Raw genomic sequence first — 18814 nt, forward strand, 5'->3', positions numbered from 1 at the left:
TTTCGAATCTTTTCCGTTACCTATATATGTCACAAGGTAATACATTTGCATAATTTCCACCTGCCTGCGAAATAAGAACACTCTGACACAGCAAAAACTACTGGGTATGCGCACATCAATATAGCATAATTTTTCTCACACTGTACAACAATAATTACTATTTTTGCATTATTATAAGGAGTAGGTTTAGGGTTTGGGTTAGGTGTAGACTTTAATAAACACAATCTAATAGGTAGAAAATTCAATTTATTGTTAGTTTCCAGTGTTTACTGTTTCTAGCCACAACCCCCACAAACACTTCCGCCAGTTAGTGTTTACATCATGTCGAGAAGACTTGTTTTCAGCCTCACTGAGCATTCTAACACAGTTCCCACAAATGGCATAACGATATATGGTTTCAGTGCAGACAGTGGACACGCCCCCATCATTTCAAGATTAATTAAAATACTTGGTGTGGGTTTTTTTTTTTTGTTTGTTTGTTTGTTTTTTATTCAAATTTGGCTTGGTGGTTAATAAAAATTTTCGGTGTTGTGACAAACCCAGAACATATTTAATATTGCTTTACACGGACGTTAAATTAGCCTACCTTTTGTTTGGAAAACAACAATTTCCACTTCAAAATGGACCAGATATGTAGGCTGTTTTATCCCAGCTCTCAAGAATTGAAGTATAATAAAACATTTGCAGGTTATCACAGAGTGTGTATACTTTAGTTTCTGTGGCATAAACATGGAAAAACAAACTAATATGTAATGCTGGATGAGACCAGTAGTCATATTCGGAGTTTCTAAATGCCAGTGAACTAAATTAATCCTTAATGATGCCTTATTTCCAGGCCGTTTGCCTGATACACAATGTTTTGTTTACTTGAGTATATAGTTCAGTTATATGGTAAAGGCTTTTTTTTTTTTTTTTTTTTTAATTTAGGTTATTTTAAGGCGATTAAAAACCAATAGTTAATAAATATTCAAAACAAATTAAATGTTAAAAATAAATTATGTATGAATGATCAAAGTTTTAAGAAATACTAAAGAGTAACGTAAATATTTTTTAAGGGTAGCATTTTAAACTGGTTATTAATGTCATCTATTGTTTCTTTTGATGGGTTTAAAATACTTTTCTTTTAATTTCATTTCATTAAAGTTTAAATTACTAACAAAAATAATTGTTGAAAAATAAATATTTAAAAAAAAGAAATACATTTATGTGGCATTTTAACAATGGGTTATTAATATCATCTAAGGATACAATTTAATTTGAACTGTACCTTAATTCCTTGATCTCCATGAAAAGGATTGAAAAGCCCTTTAAGGACTCACCTGTGGTGACACGTTGCTTAGGAAGAAGGTGTCATCCATGGCTTTTTGAATCCAATTGTGATTGGCTGCTGCGGCTAGATGACCCCTGTCAAACCCCCTGCCCTTGTAATCCGCATTAGTCGATCTGTAAAGATGAACCGAGACATCTTCTTTAAAATCGCAGAACTGTCTCTCTGAAGCCACGGTTATAGTTTCGTCGCTGAGCTGGTCTGTGACCCATGCTGCGGTTTCTGGGGTCGTATTGGGTCATGTTAGACTCTGCTCTTGATGTTGGACAGGGAAGGGAAGCCGTACTTCATCACATCTGTGGATCTGTTTACAGTGACCTGTCCCGTCTCGTACGGGGTAATCTCTGATGCTGTGTTGATGTTCTGGATCAGGATGACCAGTACCTGGTCTAGCATTCCACCACTGTAGCTCGAATACTGGTTTTTATTAAAGAGGTCATATGATGTTGCTAAACAGAACATTATTTTGTGTATTTGGTGTAATTAAATGTGTTTATTTTTTAATCCAAGACCTATATAAGTCCGACTCTAATCATTAGGTCACGACTGCCCCAGTCTATAGGCAGTTACACTAAATGACAATATAATCTTAAACTAGATGAATTTTTATTTTATTTTTTAATGGTGTTTTAGTTAATTATAATAAAGGATGGTGGACCACAATTGAAGTGTTTTGAAAGCACAGCAGCTTTTAAATTCTTATGAGCAATTACTTCCCATAAAATAAATGGGGAACCTATGACTCAAATGCTAATTCTGTTTTTTAATTGGTAATCAGTCCCGTTTACTAACAAAAGCTAGCTCCTTCCTATCATCCTCTAAGTAACATTATTGTATGAATACAAAAGCTCAAACATTAATTATTATGATTTTTTTATCACTTTAAAACTTTCAATGCTGATTGATAATAACCTAGAAATATCAACACAACAAACTATGATTTAAAATATTTCAAAATTAACTTAATTAAAACTTAAAGTAAGAAAACTGTCAATCCCTCACTGGACAATGGCTAATTTTAGCTCTTTATTTCTATCAGCATATTTCTGAAATTCTGCTATATACAATAGGGCCATCCTTAAAAATATTTTTGTTTGTCGTAACCCGACCGAACCTGTCAATTTAGGACCGACTCAATTAATATTTTTATTTTTTTTGCTTTTAGTCCGACCGACTTGCCGATTGTAAATTTGCGTTAAGACCGACCAATTTATTTTTACTCTTCAAACAACTAATACAAAAGCAATAAAATACTATTAATTATATTTAAGTAGCTAAGTATTGTAAATATATAAATTGCCTAGGCCTACATACAAACGAAGGCTATCTTCTTTAATTAAAAAAAAAAACCTGTGACGTCATCTATGTTTACACTATCTATCTTTACCAGTATATTGAATCTTTACATTCCTCCTGCCTGTTGGCCGTGGATCCGTTGTCCGACCCTTTTTTTAAAAAAACAAAAAAAAATTACTGTTACTGCAAGCCAAAATATTTTTAAGGATGGCCTAGGTATGAAAATGCTATCATAAATTACAAAGTTATGGAGCTTATGTGCAATAACCCCAGTTATGTGCAATAAACCCAACTGGAATTTCCATTGCTAATCACATAACACATTGTATGTTATATAGCATGCATGAATAGAACCTTACGTCTGTTTCCAGAAAGGAAAGTCTCCACCTGGCATTAGCTCTGCTGACTCAAGTTGTGTGTTATTAAGGATTTATTCATTTCAGTGCAGGTAGTTGGAGTAATGCAAATGGCTTGGCACTTTTGATTCTGGGTCTGTAGACATATATATGGCTGATTCCCCATGTGAAACTTTACGGAATAAAAATTTGTTGATATTAATTACACTTATTTGCTGCTGTGGCTGTTATGTCTGTGTATGCTGCATCAGGCACTAAATAGATATGCTGTTAAATTAAAGATTAAATTAAATTAAATTTATGCATTTAGCAAATGCTTTTATCCAAAGCGACTTACAGGCTAACATTTTTTATCTAATATAAAACTTTGATTTGCATATAGAAGGACAGAGTCTAAAGAAAGACAATACACACACATGTCTCTTTGTGCTTTCTGATTGTCAGGTTTTATTCATTTATAATATTTATTCATAGTATTTTATTTACCCAGGCTCATCATGAATGTAAAGCATTTGTAAATGTGAAATAAATCCAAAAGCCAATGAGCCGCTAAAGATTTTGGCATTTCTTTGAGACACGCAAGGAAAATAAAATTATTTGACAAATAACCTGATTGCATGATATACAGTGTGCTGACTTTCATTATGTATTTTTAATTGTTAATCTGAATGGCCATTCTATTTGTGCTGATTTAACAATGCATTTTTTTTCTGTGCTTCGTAACTTATTTATTTGGGGTTCGTGGGACTTTGTGCTTTATGAACTTATATCACTGGTATCATCACAAAAGTGTGTTAATGAGCAGTCCTTTACGGTCATATCTGCACTGATGAATACATGCCAGTAACAAGATGATGTGCGGGTTACATTGAGCTAAAGCTGTGCATGTCATAAACCGTTTATGCTTTATTTAAATGTAGTGATATGGATGGAGAAATATTCCAAATATATTAGAGATGCACTCTGCTGTATCAAATAGTTTTACCATGGTGTGAATACCATATGAACTGCAATAAAGGCTGCAATGTCTTTACAATGGTAACATTTACTCAACAAAAATAACCATTTCTACAAAAAAATATTGAAAATCATAATATACAATACTTAATATTTCCTTTCAGATAGACCGATATATGTATATTTGTTCAGTGTGACAATTTAAAACCTCTTTCTACATTCCATAAACGTAATTTCAAACACAAGCTAGATACGTTCATTCTTCATACAAGTGGGACAGCAATTAAACATCTTATCCAATGGTTTCATTTACTTGTTACAACCTCAATGGCAATAAGATGCAAAAACAATGCAGAAATGAAAAGAAATGTAAAAACAAGTCTTCAAGAGAAGAATAACTTGGCATAAGTAGGCTTCCGTGATATTGACTGTTAGTTGTATGTAAAACAAGCTGGCTAAATGCAGTGCTTGTACCTCGGTGAGCTTCAAAACTACAGAGAATGTAGAAATGCAAAGAAACGGAAATATATTTATATATTTCTCAACTTTCGTTAGATTGAGTTTAAACTGAACTTAAGTTCTTTTTAATCTGTTTTTGGTATAAAGTTCAGGCGATCAGTGATGCTAGTAGACAAGCAATAAACTGCTCTTCTCATGAAGGCGTTCTGAACTCAGCGCAGCCACCGTCATTTCCAAAAAAGATTTCGGCACCGTGAGGCTGGGCCTGTATGGGTTCAGGCCACTCTCTCTCCGTTCGCAGTGATCAGCCCTTTGGCCTGCGTAGTCTAGAATTGATATCAGAACTAAGATGGGTTTCTAGGCGCTGGCTTTAAGCAAGCTGTTGGCTAGAAGGCAGAGCAGCAGCGTCAGTGTGCTGAGGTAGCAGGCTGATGCGCCATCGCACCCTTTCTCACCCTGGCAGCGTGGCTGCTCACACAAAACACCCCTAAAGCTGGGTGGACACATGCACTTCTGGTTCTGGATACAGGAGCCACCGTTCTGACACAGGAGGAGCTCGTCATCACACACGTTTGCTAGAAGTAAAAGAATGACAGAGAGGAGATTCTCATTAAGGATGATACATATCTAATCTTACATGTCTGTAAACATAAAGATAGATCATGTTTTAAGGGATTGTTCAATTGTCTTAAAGTTATAATCTAGCTGTACCTGTAATGTAGGTAGTCATTTAGCAGATATAGTTTACTCATAGTGACTTAAGGTGTTCACATTGACAGTTAACTGGAAGGGATTCATTTTCAGTGACTAAGTGGCCAAAGGTTCTTTGTGTATGTGTGTGTGTGTAAACTTGTGGGCCAGAAAACCTTACCTTTTAAATGTTTCATTAAAATGTAAAAAAAATAATAATCATATTTTGAAAAATTCTTATGCTCACAAAGCATTTATTTGGTCAAAAATAGTAAATAAAATAATAAAAGTAAAAATTTTTTTTATTAAAATCATTGCTGAAAACGCTGCTTTTTTAATTGTTGTTGTTGAAACCATGATCCATTTATTTTTCATGATTCTTTGATGTATAAAAAGCTCAAAAGAACAACATTTATTTGAATTTTTTTTGTAGTAACATAAAATCATTTACATAAATTTATCGCATCCTTGATGTATAAAAATATTCATTTATTTTACAAAACTTATAATAACAGAAAATTTAAATCGCATATCAGAATATATATATATATATATATATATAGATAGATAGATAGATAGATAGATAGATAAATGTGTTTTATGTCGCCATCAAATATTTAATAATGATATGTTTATTATTGGAAATTAATTAATGAAAACACACTTCACAGAAAGCTGAACTGCTGAACTAAAACTTATATAAGTTTATGCCATGCCTGCATGAAAACCAGGTCTAATTACAGCAGAGATGATTATGATGGTAGGGATTTGTGAATGATCATTATTTGGGTCAAATCCTAGACTTGTCCTGATCCCGCAGTAAAGATAGAAATCTACAGACCTCCACCAATCTTTCGAAGACTGGGCGTTTCAACTCCATGTACACATCATTTTCAGATCATTTTGTATAAAGCCTTAAACAAAAAGAACTGGGAGCTGTCACAGTCACGTGTATGTTTGTAAACAGTAATTTCATCTGTAGTGGTGGGTTGTGATAAGCTAATGTAGGTTTTGGGCTGTTTTCTAGTCCTTTGCTATTCCTTTTGCCAGGTTTGGACCTGCAACCACCTTCTTACCCTACCTCACTGCTTTCTCCACTCTCACCCCACCCACAAGTATTTATAATCCACAACTTCTGTGACCAGCAGCCTGTTGTTGGTAGTACAACATCAAAGACCTCTGTGAGAAACAATATTGCTCAAATGTTTGAGTGAAATGACACCTATATGTTGTTCGTTCACAGCATTGTATTTGTTTTCTGAGTGGAATCCTCCATCACAGAATGACTAAGCCTATGTTTAATGCTTTTGTGAAGGAAGTGTGACTTACGCATGCAGCCTTGCTTCCAGGTATATCCAGGCAGGCAGTCCTCACACTTCTGGCCCGTGGTGCCCTCTCTACACTGGCAGAAGCCTGTGTCATTGCACCGGGCGTGTAGAGAGCCCAGCTGATTACAGTTACACTCTGTGTATAGAAAATTGTAGATGACTTTTGCTATGGTTATTGGTTATTGCTATGACTTATGCTACTAAGGCTATGTTCTTTTTCTTTTGTGATAGATTTCATTGAACTATGAAAACACTGTAACTTTCAGAACTTAAAACTCAAAAATAGCTTGTTTCATACTTGCAAACAATACTGCTCTGCATATTATTCAGTAGGATAGTTAGACAATTTCTTTTAAAACTATGTTCCTGATGGGGCAGTAAAACCGTATTGTATTCGACAGGAAACCTGCAGCTCTTACAAAAAAAATAGTTCACCCAAAAAATGTAAATTTCATCTCATCCTCAGGCCATCCAAGATTTAGATTAGTTTTTCTTCATCTGAACAGATTTGGAGAAATTCTGCATTACATCACTTGCTCACCAATGGGTCATCAGTACAAAAATCCACCCCTGTTTTCCTCCCAGATCAATGTCCTCCAACAAATTTCTTTAGAACTGCTTTGGACTGTTTTCACTTGTAAACTATGGTTGATCTGCACATATTTCTCTCCTGATCCAGACAAGATGACTTTTTCTCTGGAGAAAGCAATTATATTGATAGAGGACTTGTATTTTAGCCATTAGCTATTTTAGCCATTCACGTCAGATGATCCATTGGTGAGCAAGTGATATAATGCTAAATTTCTCCAAATGTGTTCCAAAGAAGAAACAAACTCATCTACATCCTGGATGGCCTGAGGGTTAGTAAATTTTTTTGCACATTTTGCAAAACTATTCCTTTAAATGTAAAAGTGCACAACAGTGCCACACATATTAAAGAGTGTTTACATTAAAGTCTTAAAGCCATAGCAGCAAAAATGACCTGTATAATTTTACCTGTATAAAATTACTAACATTATTAGTCGACCTGCAGGAAAAATAATGTTTAATATAAAATAATATTAAAAAAATTATGTACAGTGTTTCAAAAGTAACAGCCTTTTGCCTAAAGGCATATATTCACGTGAAAAAATCACTTCAGTTTTATGTGATCAGTGGTTGTTCATCAGTCAGGTTTTACTCTATGAACTCACAAGGGTATACTTTTTTTCATCTGGGCAGCTGTCAGTCATAGCGCAGTGATTTATGTGTGTGTATTTTTCCAGTAGAGGTCACTGTATCATTATCAAAGAGTTGTGACAGATTTCTGATTGAATTCCTCCTGCCAACCAATTTATAAAGACAACATGAAATCAAAATTCATTCTATTTACTTTTCTAAATACACATTCCTTGTCCTATAGTCAATGATTAATTTTATTCCAAAGAAAATATTTTGTCTTCATTATCAAAATGTCCAAACGCCTGTGAATGTGACATGCATTTGTCATCAAAAACCTCTCTTTTCAGTTTTACCATGTACCGTCTACTTTCATTCAAAAATTCTATTTAAAAACACATCCAATCCAATCCCATCCTACTGAATTTTTTATTCTTGTTAAATAACCGTTATTACTTTGAAGTATTAGTATTATTCATGCACTTGACTTCTAGGTTTGTATAATAAGTTGCTCAAGCAAGCGGCAACACATTTAAATACAACATTTAGCCTAATTTTCTTGTTGGGCAATCACAAAAATTTAAAATTAAAATTCACCACTGACAGAAACAGTCGGCTCTGGTGCCTTGTGCATTTAAATCTTTATTACAAGCAATCCCTAAGGTCTTAATGAGCTTTGTTTTTCTGCCTCCAAAAAAGTGCATATATTGCGTTTCCTTGTTTGCCTAAAGGTGCTCTTTTTCTTGTTTTAAACCTAGCCAAAAAGCCGTATGTTGTCTGCGAAACACAGTAGGCTTTAATTCTACAAATGTATTGTGAACTGACTGCATTTCCGTGTCAATCCATGTTCATTTTTACTGAATACAAAGTTGCTTGTTTTCAAATCTCATTTCCTTTACACTACTCTCATAGAGCATAATTATACAGATGTTGATCAAGCTTTAAGCTGGCCAGTTGAAAATGCAAGTTGTTTAGTTTCCTAGATCTTAAGTAAAATGAAGACGGGAGTCTAGGAGAAGATTTCTTGCGATTCTAATAGTAAAGGCTGTAAGATGAATGATGCATGATATTAGTATATTTAAATCCATACTTCTGTTGGACTTTATTAGGTCAGAAATTGTCACATGTATGGCAAGGTGGTGGCAGACCAAATGTTGGAGCGTATGCACATGAGGAAAGATTTCTCAACCTTTCCAGTTCCATACGTATCATTTGGCCAGAAATAACAATTTCTGTGCAGCATGGTGTGGGTGCGTCAGGGGAACAGTGAAACGGGTTGACGTGGAGTGATATATGACTGACCTATGCAAACATTCTCATCGTCCAGCTCGGCAGAAGCATTCCGGAAGTATCCGAGGCGGCAGTGCTGACAGTTCTGCCCTCTAGTGTTGTGTTTGCAGCTCACACAAGTCACAATGTTGATGAAATCAATGTAACTGCAGCGATTTGAGTGACCGTTGCACTCACAGTCTGATGGAGAAAGAGTAGATAGGTGTTAGTCTGTGGATCAGGGAACGAGGGAGAGGAAAGGGAAAATACACAGGAAACTCATGAGAGGACATGGGCATTACATGTAGACACTAAGAAGACTATAATCTAGGCTAAGACTATTTCGCCAGCTGTAAAGGCTGGCAGGTATTTAATACACCTAAAAAAAAATATTGGATTGGATTACAGATCATATTAGCCCATTGATTTCCATTCCAGCCTTAAAGACAAATCCTACCCATAACAACGGTTGCTCTCCACTATGTCATCAGATGACTTATCGCTTTTATCTAATGTAAGTTTATGGAGAATTTCTGAGATCATTTTTAAAAACTATTTTACAGATGCAGAATTTTACAGAAGTACAGGCTGTCACCTTCTTTCCAAAATAAACATGAATGATGCCGTTACTTGAAAGTAAATTTGTTATGTAATTGACAGTTATGTAAATGTCGACAGTTTTATAGTATATTATACAAACTCTAGAACAGGGTTCCTCAAATCTTGCCCTGGAGGGCCAACGCAATGCAGAGTTTAGCTTTAACCCTGATCAAACTCAACTACTGTACCTGGGATTTTGTAATGATCCTGAAGAAGACATTGATTAGCGTGCTCAGGTTTGTTTGATTAGAGTAAGAACTAAACTCTGCAGGAAAGTGAATCTTGTGGGCCAGAGTTGAGGATCATTGCTCTAGAAACTCCAATGTTATCACTGTCTTTTAACAACTTCTTGGGAAATAAAAATGTTTTGCAGTGTCATGATTCATTTCAGCCCACATATGAATAATAGCCAATCATTTTTACCACTTCATTAGCACTTTTTAATGAAAATGACACTGCTCATGGATATCTCCAGTTCATTCCTATGGGATGTACTGTAAAGCTTGTCTGAGTCAGCAACAGTAAACCACCAAGGCTTAGTGAAGGGTCAGGTGTGGATCACTGTAGCCTAGATTGCTTTCCTTATGGTCTCTTATTTTTCATTTTTATTTATGCACTATTTGCTGTAAAACTTTAATTAGTTGGGTTACAATTTATTTTCCAGTACATGGGTTAAGGTTAAGTTTAGGGGTAGGTTCAGGGTTACCACCTCGTTATTTATAATAATAAGTGCATCGTAAGTACATGTGGAAAATAAAGTGTTGACATTATTTGTTTATTCTAAATAATTTTGTTTAAAATAATTTATTTCCAAGTTTAAGATGCATATGTTAACCAAGTAATAATAGTTCTTCTCTGGGGTTATTAACTGTAGTTTAACTAGTTTAACTTTTGTTCCCAATGACGGTTATACATTGTTTTATTTATACAGTGAACAAATATTTAATTATACCATAGAATGTTTTATCTGTAGATAGAGTTTTGCTGACAATGTATTCTTATTTGGCCTGCACACACCAATTATTCTATTTGGCTTGTTAGTAAGGCTGAAGGTTAAATTAAATTTTAAATATTTTTGTGATGCTGTTACATAACAGTAATTTAGACATCCCCAAACAGACTGCCTAAACAGTAGAGAGTCATTAGTATGAGTGAACAAATCCACCTGTAGGCCTTAATTAACATAGTTTAAATGGACATTAATATAACACTGATAATGAGCTGCTGTTTAAAGTTGTGTTTGCGAAGTTGATCTTTTCGATTCTTTGCTGTTTGGACACTTGGGGCTTTGAATAATTGATATGATGTTTTAAAGATGCTGGCGACGTGGGGTCCAGCTGTGTCACAGTCAGCTAAGCAGTGGGATGGGGGGTGAGAGCAGCTAATTAAATATAAATGCTCAATTACTCCCCAGATTGGTGAAGGGATGGAGCGATGTTTCACAAACAATCTTGCATCTTCAGCAGACAGCTGCCAAACACTCGACAAGTGAAAATGCAAAGTAGCTAGTTTCTAGAAGAGGATGTTTTTGATTATACAGCCTGGGGGAGATCCTTCTGTTTTCTAGCAAACACAATACATCATGAGTGGCTTACCTTATGAGACAAAGCAAAAAACAAAACATGTGAGCACAAAGAAAAGAGAGAGACAAGAAAGGGCGACATGGAAGAGAGGAAATGAATAACATTTAGGAAGCAATTTTTCCACAGTTTCCATATTAGTGTCTGTCCATATTCCGAAAAACTGAAATCAAAACTGAATTATCCTTTGATGAGCATTGCCTACAGGAGCGCTAATTCATATTCACATAAAATGACATTGAAACCCTGAAAATCAAGCCTTTTTGCTATCTTGATTTAAAGCATCGCCTTACCTTGAAATCTGATGTATGCAATTCTTGACAACTGTGTTTTTGGACCCCCAGGGATCAAAATCCTCGCAACAACTTCAGAATAAAAGCAACGTTATTAACTATGTTGGATATTTGTTGGCTAACACGACTGCACTATTGGGACAAATCACTCAGCAATGTGGAAAATCACTGTGAGGGGCTGAAAATGTGAAACTAGATACACTGGAATGATGCTACTGTTATTTTGGAAAACTGATATATGATATGATTTGAACAAAACTAGAGGAAACTAGGGTTTTTTAGAGTTTGTTTCTTGTGGATCTAATGGCAGCTAAACCAGTCAATACACTACAAGCTGTAAATGTTCTTCACTAACAGATACTCCATCTCATCCAAAGCACCATTACTGGAAAATACAATGCAGTCAAGCAGAAATGCATTTTCAGACCGCAGTCATTTAAAACATTGTGTGAGATGAGTCCAATATCTGTTTGAGTCATTTCTATAGTGTAGCTATGCACGGTACACACACTCAACTACAACTACAGCTGTATACCTTTTTTCTCATAGTCTTTTTTTTCAAAATCTTTTTCTTTCTTTTTTTCCTTCTCTTTCTTTTCTTCTTTGGCTTCCCTGCTCTCTCCGGTTTTCCCAGCCTGGTTATTCTTCTTAATGTCACCAGATACTGTTTACACCAGAGAGATCGTGAGTGTTTGAAGAAGAACACGTCACATCACTTTATTTTCCATTTAATTTTATTTATTGTTCAGATGTGATACATCATTTGTTTTATGCTGACATAGTGGTTAAATATTTAAGGAGTCTGTTTCAAAAGATTTTCATGGAATTTATAAAGGTCTGTTCATTAATGGTTTAATTGCAAGAGAATCTAATTAAGGCTTGAACCAAATGAGGTCCTGATTCATTTTTTTAATCAGTTATTTTTTTATATTCCGTATTGTTTATTCAAATATTTTCTGTGTTCCACAAAAGAGAGTACGGTAAGTCATACAGGTTTGGAACGACATAAGGGTGAGTAAATGGTGACAGAATTTTCATTTACTATTTCTTTAAGAGAGGCAGGCCTCTGGCTTACTGTCCTGAAGGCAATTTGGGTTGGGTGACACAAACTTCAACAGATTACACCTCCAAAATTCACTTTTAAAGCTCCTTTAAAAGTGTATCATTGTGTTATTTGCACTTTAGCAAGGATTATACTTGTCAGAAATTTCAGATATCAGATTTGCTGTGAGTACCTGGGGCTCCTGCATTTTTATCTTTCTTCCCCAGGTTTGTTACATTTTTTTCCTCCTTGGACTCAGCTAAAGGAACTTCACTGTTTTCGCCTGCTTCAGATGGAGGTTTACTGTCAGGAGCATCTTCATCTTTCTTCTCCAAGTTGGATGCTGTTTTTTCCTCCATGGACTCAGCTAAAGGAACTTCACTGTTTTCTCCTGCTTCAGATGGAGGTTTACTGTCAGGAGGATCTTTATCTCTCTTCTCCAGATTTGTTGCTGTTTTTTCCTCCTCTGTCTCAACAAGAGGAAATTCACTCTTCCCGACTACTTCGAAAGGAGGTTTACTGTCAGTCTCAGCATTAGTTTGAGGACCAGCATCTGTGACTGTTTCAGCACCTGTTATGACAATTTGATCACCATCACCTGGACCTTCTGAAGCTGGTTTGACTTCATCAGATACATTGGTTGATTCTGCCTCACCTGGACCTTCAGGAGCCACAGTAGTAGTCGCATTTGAGTCTGAGGTTACTGGGGCAAAAGAAGCAATCTCTGGAGAAACTGTAAATATCTCCGGAGCATCTGTTACTGCTGCGATGGCATCAGTTGCAGGTGCATCACCATCAGATGCAGGAGTTAGAGGAACAGCAGATGCTGGGAAAATCAAATCAATGTCTGGAGGGAGTGCATCATCTGTTTTAATCGCAGCATCAGTTGAGGACACAACTGTGCTTGTAAAAATGGTTACCGCAGTACTTCCTGTAACCACTGCACCCGCTTCCACTGGAGATCTATCAGAAACCATTGAAACTGCATCAACAGCAATAGAGGTTGGCAGTTGAATTGTGCTAGCTGATGCTGAAGATGTTGTTTCAGAAGTTGCCATGGTTGCAGAAGGTGTTGTTGCCACAGTTGTAGAAGATATTGCTTGGGTGTCCATATTAAGTGTTGTTGCAGTGCGATCAGAAGATGAGGCCGATGAATCCGTAACCTCGGGAAAAACAGAGAGTGGACTGCTTGTAACAAAGCCAGTTGTTGCTGTCATGGTGTCGGTTGCTGTGGTGGCCACATTGGGTATCACATCTGGTGCTGTGGAAACTGTAATTGTGTACAGAGCATAAAGAGTCAGATATCTAAACCGTTCTGTCAAGAGCAGTTTAGATGCCTATGAATACCATTGGTGCCCTTTGGGTTACATATTGTACATAATAGATGTTATTGCAGCGTTTCAACCTTTGGCCATTTCCAGTATGGCAGAAACGGGATACACAAGATTTGATAGAATCACTTCCCCCGTTCATGCCCCCGTCCAACCCTTCAAGGACAGGACTCGTTGCATTTTCCTGTTATGGTTTCATGTATCTATCTCTCTCTCCATAGGTTCAATAAATTGTGCTTTTTTTGGTCTTCCTTACCATGACCTGGTCTCTTTTCTCTTATAAAATATTTAGCAGGTGTTCATTCAATAGCTATTCAAAAATAGATCTGAAAGAATTGAGCTCCATGTGCTCTCCAAAGTGATTGTGTTTCACAATAACAGAGTATTTAATGATTTATGTCCTGAGGCCGGGTCTTGCCATTTTCATAACTATAGCTTCAATACCAATAGGTTTGAAAAGCGAATGCTACACACACCTGGTGTGAGGCAGAAATGGTGGGATAGGTGAGGTGGTGGCATATTGATTTGAATACACAAACCAAGTGATCAAATCTTCACAGTTGACAAAACTGAACACCTGCTATCTACAGTAGCATATCTGATTGGAAAATCAACCTGCTTTGTAAGAGAATTGCACTGCTTGTAAATGCAGTAAATGAGCATATACTCATTGCAATAAATATATTAGTGATATAAACATTTTCATTATATACAAATACTATACAAATATATTTTTATATTAGAAATTAACTTTAAAAAGAAATTACACTCATTGTTTATTATATTATATTATATTATATTATATATCATACGAGCTATAAAGTTGTCTAAATCATCCTTTTTTAGTTACTTCAGTATTATGGCTTTTAAAACTAGGCATTTTAATATTGAGGTAAAAACTGAATGGAAAAAGCAAAAATTACTTTCATTAGTAATCAACATAATGTTACAGGTGCTGAGCTTTAGTTGTATTTGTATTGAAATCCTAAGTCTGTAAAATTTTACTATCAGTTATTTAATTTATTTTTTTTACAGCTGTCAGCCCGTTTAAATTGGTAATGGGTTTTAAAGCATCAGTGTGGCATCATCATCAAAATGCTACAAGTCTTCAATGCTTGATTCAAGAAGACATAGTTTAGGGAGCTGCCGCATGGTATGTCACTTGGCACCCTGGCCTATATATATTAATGAGTTATTTAGGACAGCAGTAATCGTGTTTAATCTCCACAACCTGCTATACCTCAGATCAGAATATAGAGCACCATTACTGCCATCAATCATGAGTGGAATTACAGTGGAATGTGATTCCCTGCATGCACTGCAATCCTCAAGGTCTCCTGTATGGTAAGGGAGAGCAAAGAAACTGGAGGGAATTTACTAAGTAGTATAGTTCACTTGCTATTGGCCTTGTTTACTTGCCTGTGATGAATGTGTTGTACCTGATATGAATTATATTAATATTTGTGCATAATTTGTTACAGTGACGTTTTTACAGTGCTGCACTATTTTGCTGTAGCTTAGTGAATGATATGCAAGTTTAGAGCATATCTGAAAGGGTTTAGTAAATTTGAAATGATCTCGCTTGGTCCTGTCTGAACTGCTTTGTTTAGAGAAGTTTTTAGGTTTTTTTTTTTTTTTTTTTTTTTTTTTTTAACCAGGTATCAAATTGTAATCATCCCATGAAGTGAACCCTGGACTTGTAGCATAGTGTAGCATTATAAAATGAAGTCACACAAATTCAGATGTTCTAGGCTCTTCTGAAAGCTTGTAAAGATTCAAAGCGCCTTCTAATAGAATAACTGTAATCTATGCATTCTCACAACCAAGAGGGCAAGAGAACAAACTCAATGTATGACTTTAAACATGCTCCCTGTTGAATATTTCACTTCTCAATTATTAACACAAGTGAGACCGAATAAATGAAGAATGTCTAATCTAAATAGATGGACACATGTTTGCATATATTAAAGCTCATTTCAAGGTTGAAATGTCTTTGCGAACAGAGTTCCGATGGATTTGCTTTACTTAAATATCACAACTTTAATACTGGAAGACATTTAGAGAAAAAAGTTTGTTTGAATGTTATTGTCTTGTGCAAACTTGTCACAAAACTGTGATTGTGCATGTACAGGAAGTTCTCTTACCTGGCTGGTCAGGTGCTGTGGGTACGACTGTGAGTGTTGGACCAGACGGAGATGGCATTGTAGTTAAAGACGAGGTGTCTGTCTGGCTCGAGATTGTAGCATCTGGCATTGTGGGCAGAAAGCTTGTCACAAGTAGCACTTGGGACAGTAAAATTACAGCGTTGAGTCGAGAGCCGAGAGAGTAAGTAAAGAGGGCCAGCTACCTCCTACTGTTCACACTTTTATTTTTAATTTAGCTTTAGAAAACAAACTTGTACTTATGCAAAATAATACAAAGTTACAAGTGGGTACATCTAGCTACATTTGGTTGTATAAAATAGAAGTTTAATCACTTCGTTTTTTTAGGTAAGAACTGTTTTCTAGTTTTAATGTATTGAAATACATTTCTGATTATAAAGTTTTTTTTTAGATGCTATTAATGATTTCATTATTGTACATTATTACATGTTTTTCCATGACTAGTATAAAATCAACCAGAAAAGCTTAAATCGTGTACCACAGACAGGCAATGCACTATGGTCCATCTACTACTAAATGGAAATGAAAAGGAACTTAAAAGTCAACATGAAATAGAAATCAGCCCTATTTATTTTCCCAGTTCAAGGTACTGATATTATTGTAATTCAGTTTGTCAGGTCCACTTTCACAATCCAATTAATTCCCGACCAAGTTTCATCCTACATTCTCATCCCACTAAATATCCTGTTTCCTTCAGAATTGCATCATATTATGAAAGTAAAATACATTGTGAATAGCATTTCATGTTGACTTTCATGCAAAATGGAGCTAAAAGCACGTCCATCAAATAAGGTTTCATAAATCAAGTCTGTATCCACCAGCTAAACTACTTTAAGTTTCTAGTCTCTGCCTGTGTCACCTGGTGTACTGGTGAGTGATCCAGGGATCTCTGAGCTGCCTGTAGGGTCAGGAGGAGAAGTCGATGTGTCACTGGAGGTGGCCGTATCTAGTCAGCAGATAGAATGATAAGCTCGCCAGTGCAGGGATCAAAGACCACAACAGCATCAGAGCCTAAATCAGCCTGATCTCAGCTATTTGCTGACCACAAATAAAGGGCACCGCTAAAGACACTTTGCTGCAGCCCTCAGCAATAAAGGGAACCAGCACTAAAGAAACACTCAGATGAGCACGATTTTGATGAGGTATGGATTTACAAATAATGTCAGTCATAAAACATGTCCTTATACAACAGATGATAAAAATGTGGTATGTCCATCATGGTCAAGATCTAATTTGTTTCATAGGTTTTTGTACGTACAGTTTACACATATTTTTATACACAAATTTATTGGTATATATCAATACTGGATATTCACCTCGGCATGCTCATTTGCACATTACCTTTGCCAATTTAAAAGTTATTCTTTAAAAAAAATGTAATTCATTTTAATATAAATTTATTTAACACTTAATCTCTTGTAGTTAAGTGTATGTAGAGTATATGTTTATTATTGTATATTGTTTATTTTGGATTATATATTTACAATATGTGTGTTTTATATATATATATATTTATATATAAAATAAAGAAATAAAAATAAACACACACACACACACATATATATCCAGAAACCGAAAAATGTACACGCTAAAATCAGATGTTAGGTTTGAATACTGAGATCATATTGTCGTTGTGGTATCCAAACACCTCTGTTTTACCATAGTACTTTGGATGAATCTGTGTATATACTAACTTGTGTATGAACTCGTGTGCACAAACACATTGAATTTTTTTTTTAAAAAACCTACCCTACTTAATGTCAAATATGCTCCTCAGTGCTGGACCAGTGCTAATCATCGCTGTCTATGCCAGAATTCACAGTACTGTACATCAAAAATGAAACGTGGCATTTGGCTTCTCATGCATGTTAGCTTGTTTGCTGTTGTCTGGCTGTCACAGTAGGAGAAAGTGTCTTCCCTTTGGAAGAGGAATGACCATTTCAGCTCACACTGCGCCGGTGCTGATAGGAGCTTTGGGATTCAGCGTGGGCAGCCCACAGTGAGCACCGCAGCAGGCCGATACTTCCTGCTCTCAGGCATGCTGATGTTTTATTAAGGTTGCGTTCCTCCCCAGTGTTTCATAATTAAAGCATGGCTGAAGACACTGTTCCCTAATTCCATGGGCTTATTGTATTTATGGTTTGCTAATGAAAAATGGCCTGTATTACCGATAGATGTTTTATTTAGTGTTATGTCTTAGTGGATTAAAATAATTTATGTTCAGTCTCTCTGTAATAATTCAGTAAGAGATTCACACAGGGGTTTTTTTTGTTCTTTGAGATCAGTGTTGCATTTTTATAATTATATAAACTGGTTTATATAGGATGACCTATCATAAGATTTTACTTTCTCTTTTGAAATAAGAGAGTTTGATGTACTATTTAATCTTTAATACCCTAATGCGGTGGTTCCCAAACTTTTTGCAGCATGCACCCCTTTCTAGTGTTTGACACCTATCAAGCACCCCCCAACACCTTACTCTGGTTAAACTTCACATTTTTAATTGCAATAACTAAATACATACAGACAGTTGGTCTGGGAACGCCCCCGTGAATGCCCTGTCACATGATGTGAATTTAGCCCATGGGGGAAAACATTGCCTTGGCGCCAGTTGAAAATACACGGGACAATCATGCCGAAGAGTTGCTGTGTCATTTTCTGTACCGCCAATAAACGAACAAATTATGAATTAAAGTTCTACATCCTTCCTAATAAACATACAGAACCCGAAAGTAGGACAAAATGGCTACAAGCAGTAAGTCATGAGGATGATCAATGGAAGTTGTGGAATCCCAAGAAACGTGTATATGTGTGAAGTCGGCATTTCATCACAGTAGGCCACATTAGCATTGTGTTCATTATTAATGTTATCAAAACTGTGTAAGGTTGTTTCAGAAAGTGGCATGCATATATATATAATTAGCCTTATCATTCTACCTTAAGCAAAACTATGTAGCCTAGTGTCG

General features: G+C 35.8%; 1 protein-coding gene across 3 annotated transcripts in view; it reads right to left on the reverse strand.

Moving 5' to 3' along the window:
• Positions 1 to 3402: 3402 nt before the first annotated feature.
• Positions 3403 to 18814, reverse strand: part of LOC132114825 (netrin-G2-like) — a 67341-nt gene continuing 51929 nt past the window's right edge. Inside the window, exons 1-8 of one of the 3 annotated variants that reach the window (XM_059523175.1) lie at positions 16708 to 17028; positions 15831 to 15932; positions 12549 to 13625; positions 11849 to 11977; positions 11314 to 11385; positions 8874 to 9041; positions 6415 to 6549; positions 3403 to 4970 (exon numbers count right to left, since the gene is read on the reverse strand). In XM_059523175.1, coding sequence (XP_059379158.1) covers positions 4753 to 4970; positions 6415 to 6549; positions 8874 to 9041; positions 11314 to 11385; positions 11849 to 11977; positions 12549 to 13625; positions 15831 to 15888 — 1857 coding nt within the window. In that variant the 5' untranslated portion in view covers positions 15889 to 15932; positions 16708 to 17028 and the 3' untranslated portion in view covers positions 3403 to 4752. Of the gene's footprint in view, positions 4971 to 6414; positions 6550 to 8873; positions 9042 to 11313; positions 11386 to 11848; positions 11978 to 12548; positions 13626 to 15830; positions 17030 to 18814 lie in introns of those variants that run through there. The other 2 variants (XM_059523174.1, XM_059523176.1) reach the window with 2 other exon arrangements.

The sequence above is a fragment of the Carassius carassius genome, chromosome 34, assembly GCF_963082965.1.
Source record: "Carassius carassius chromosome 34, fCarCar2.1, whole genome shotgun sequence".
In the NCBI taxonomy this organism is placed as follows: Eukaryota; Metazoa; Chordata; class Actinopteri; order Cypriniformes; family Cyprinidae; genus Carassius; species Carassius carassius.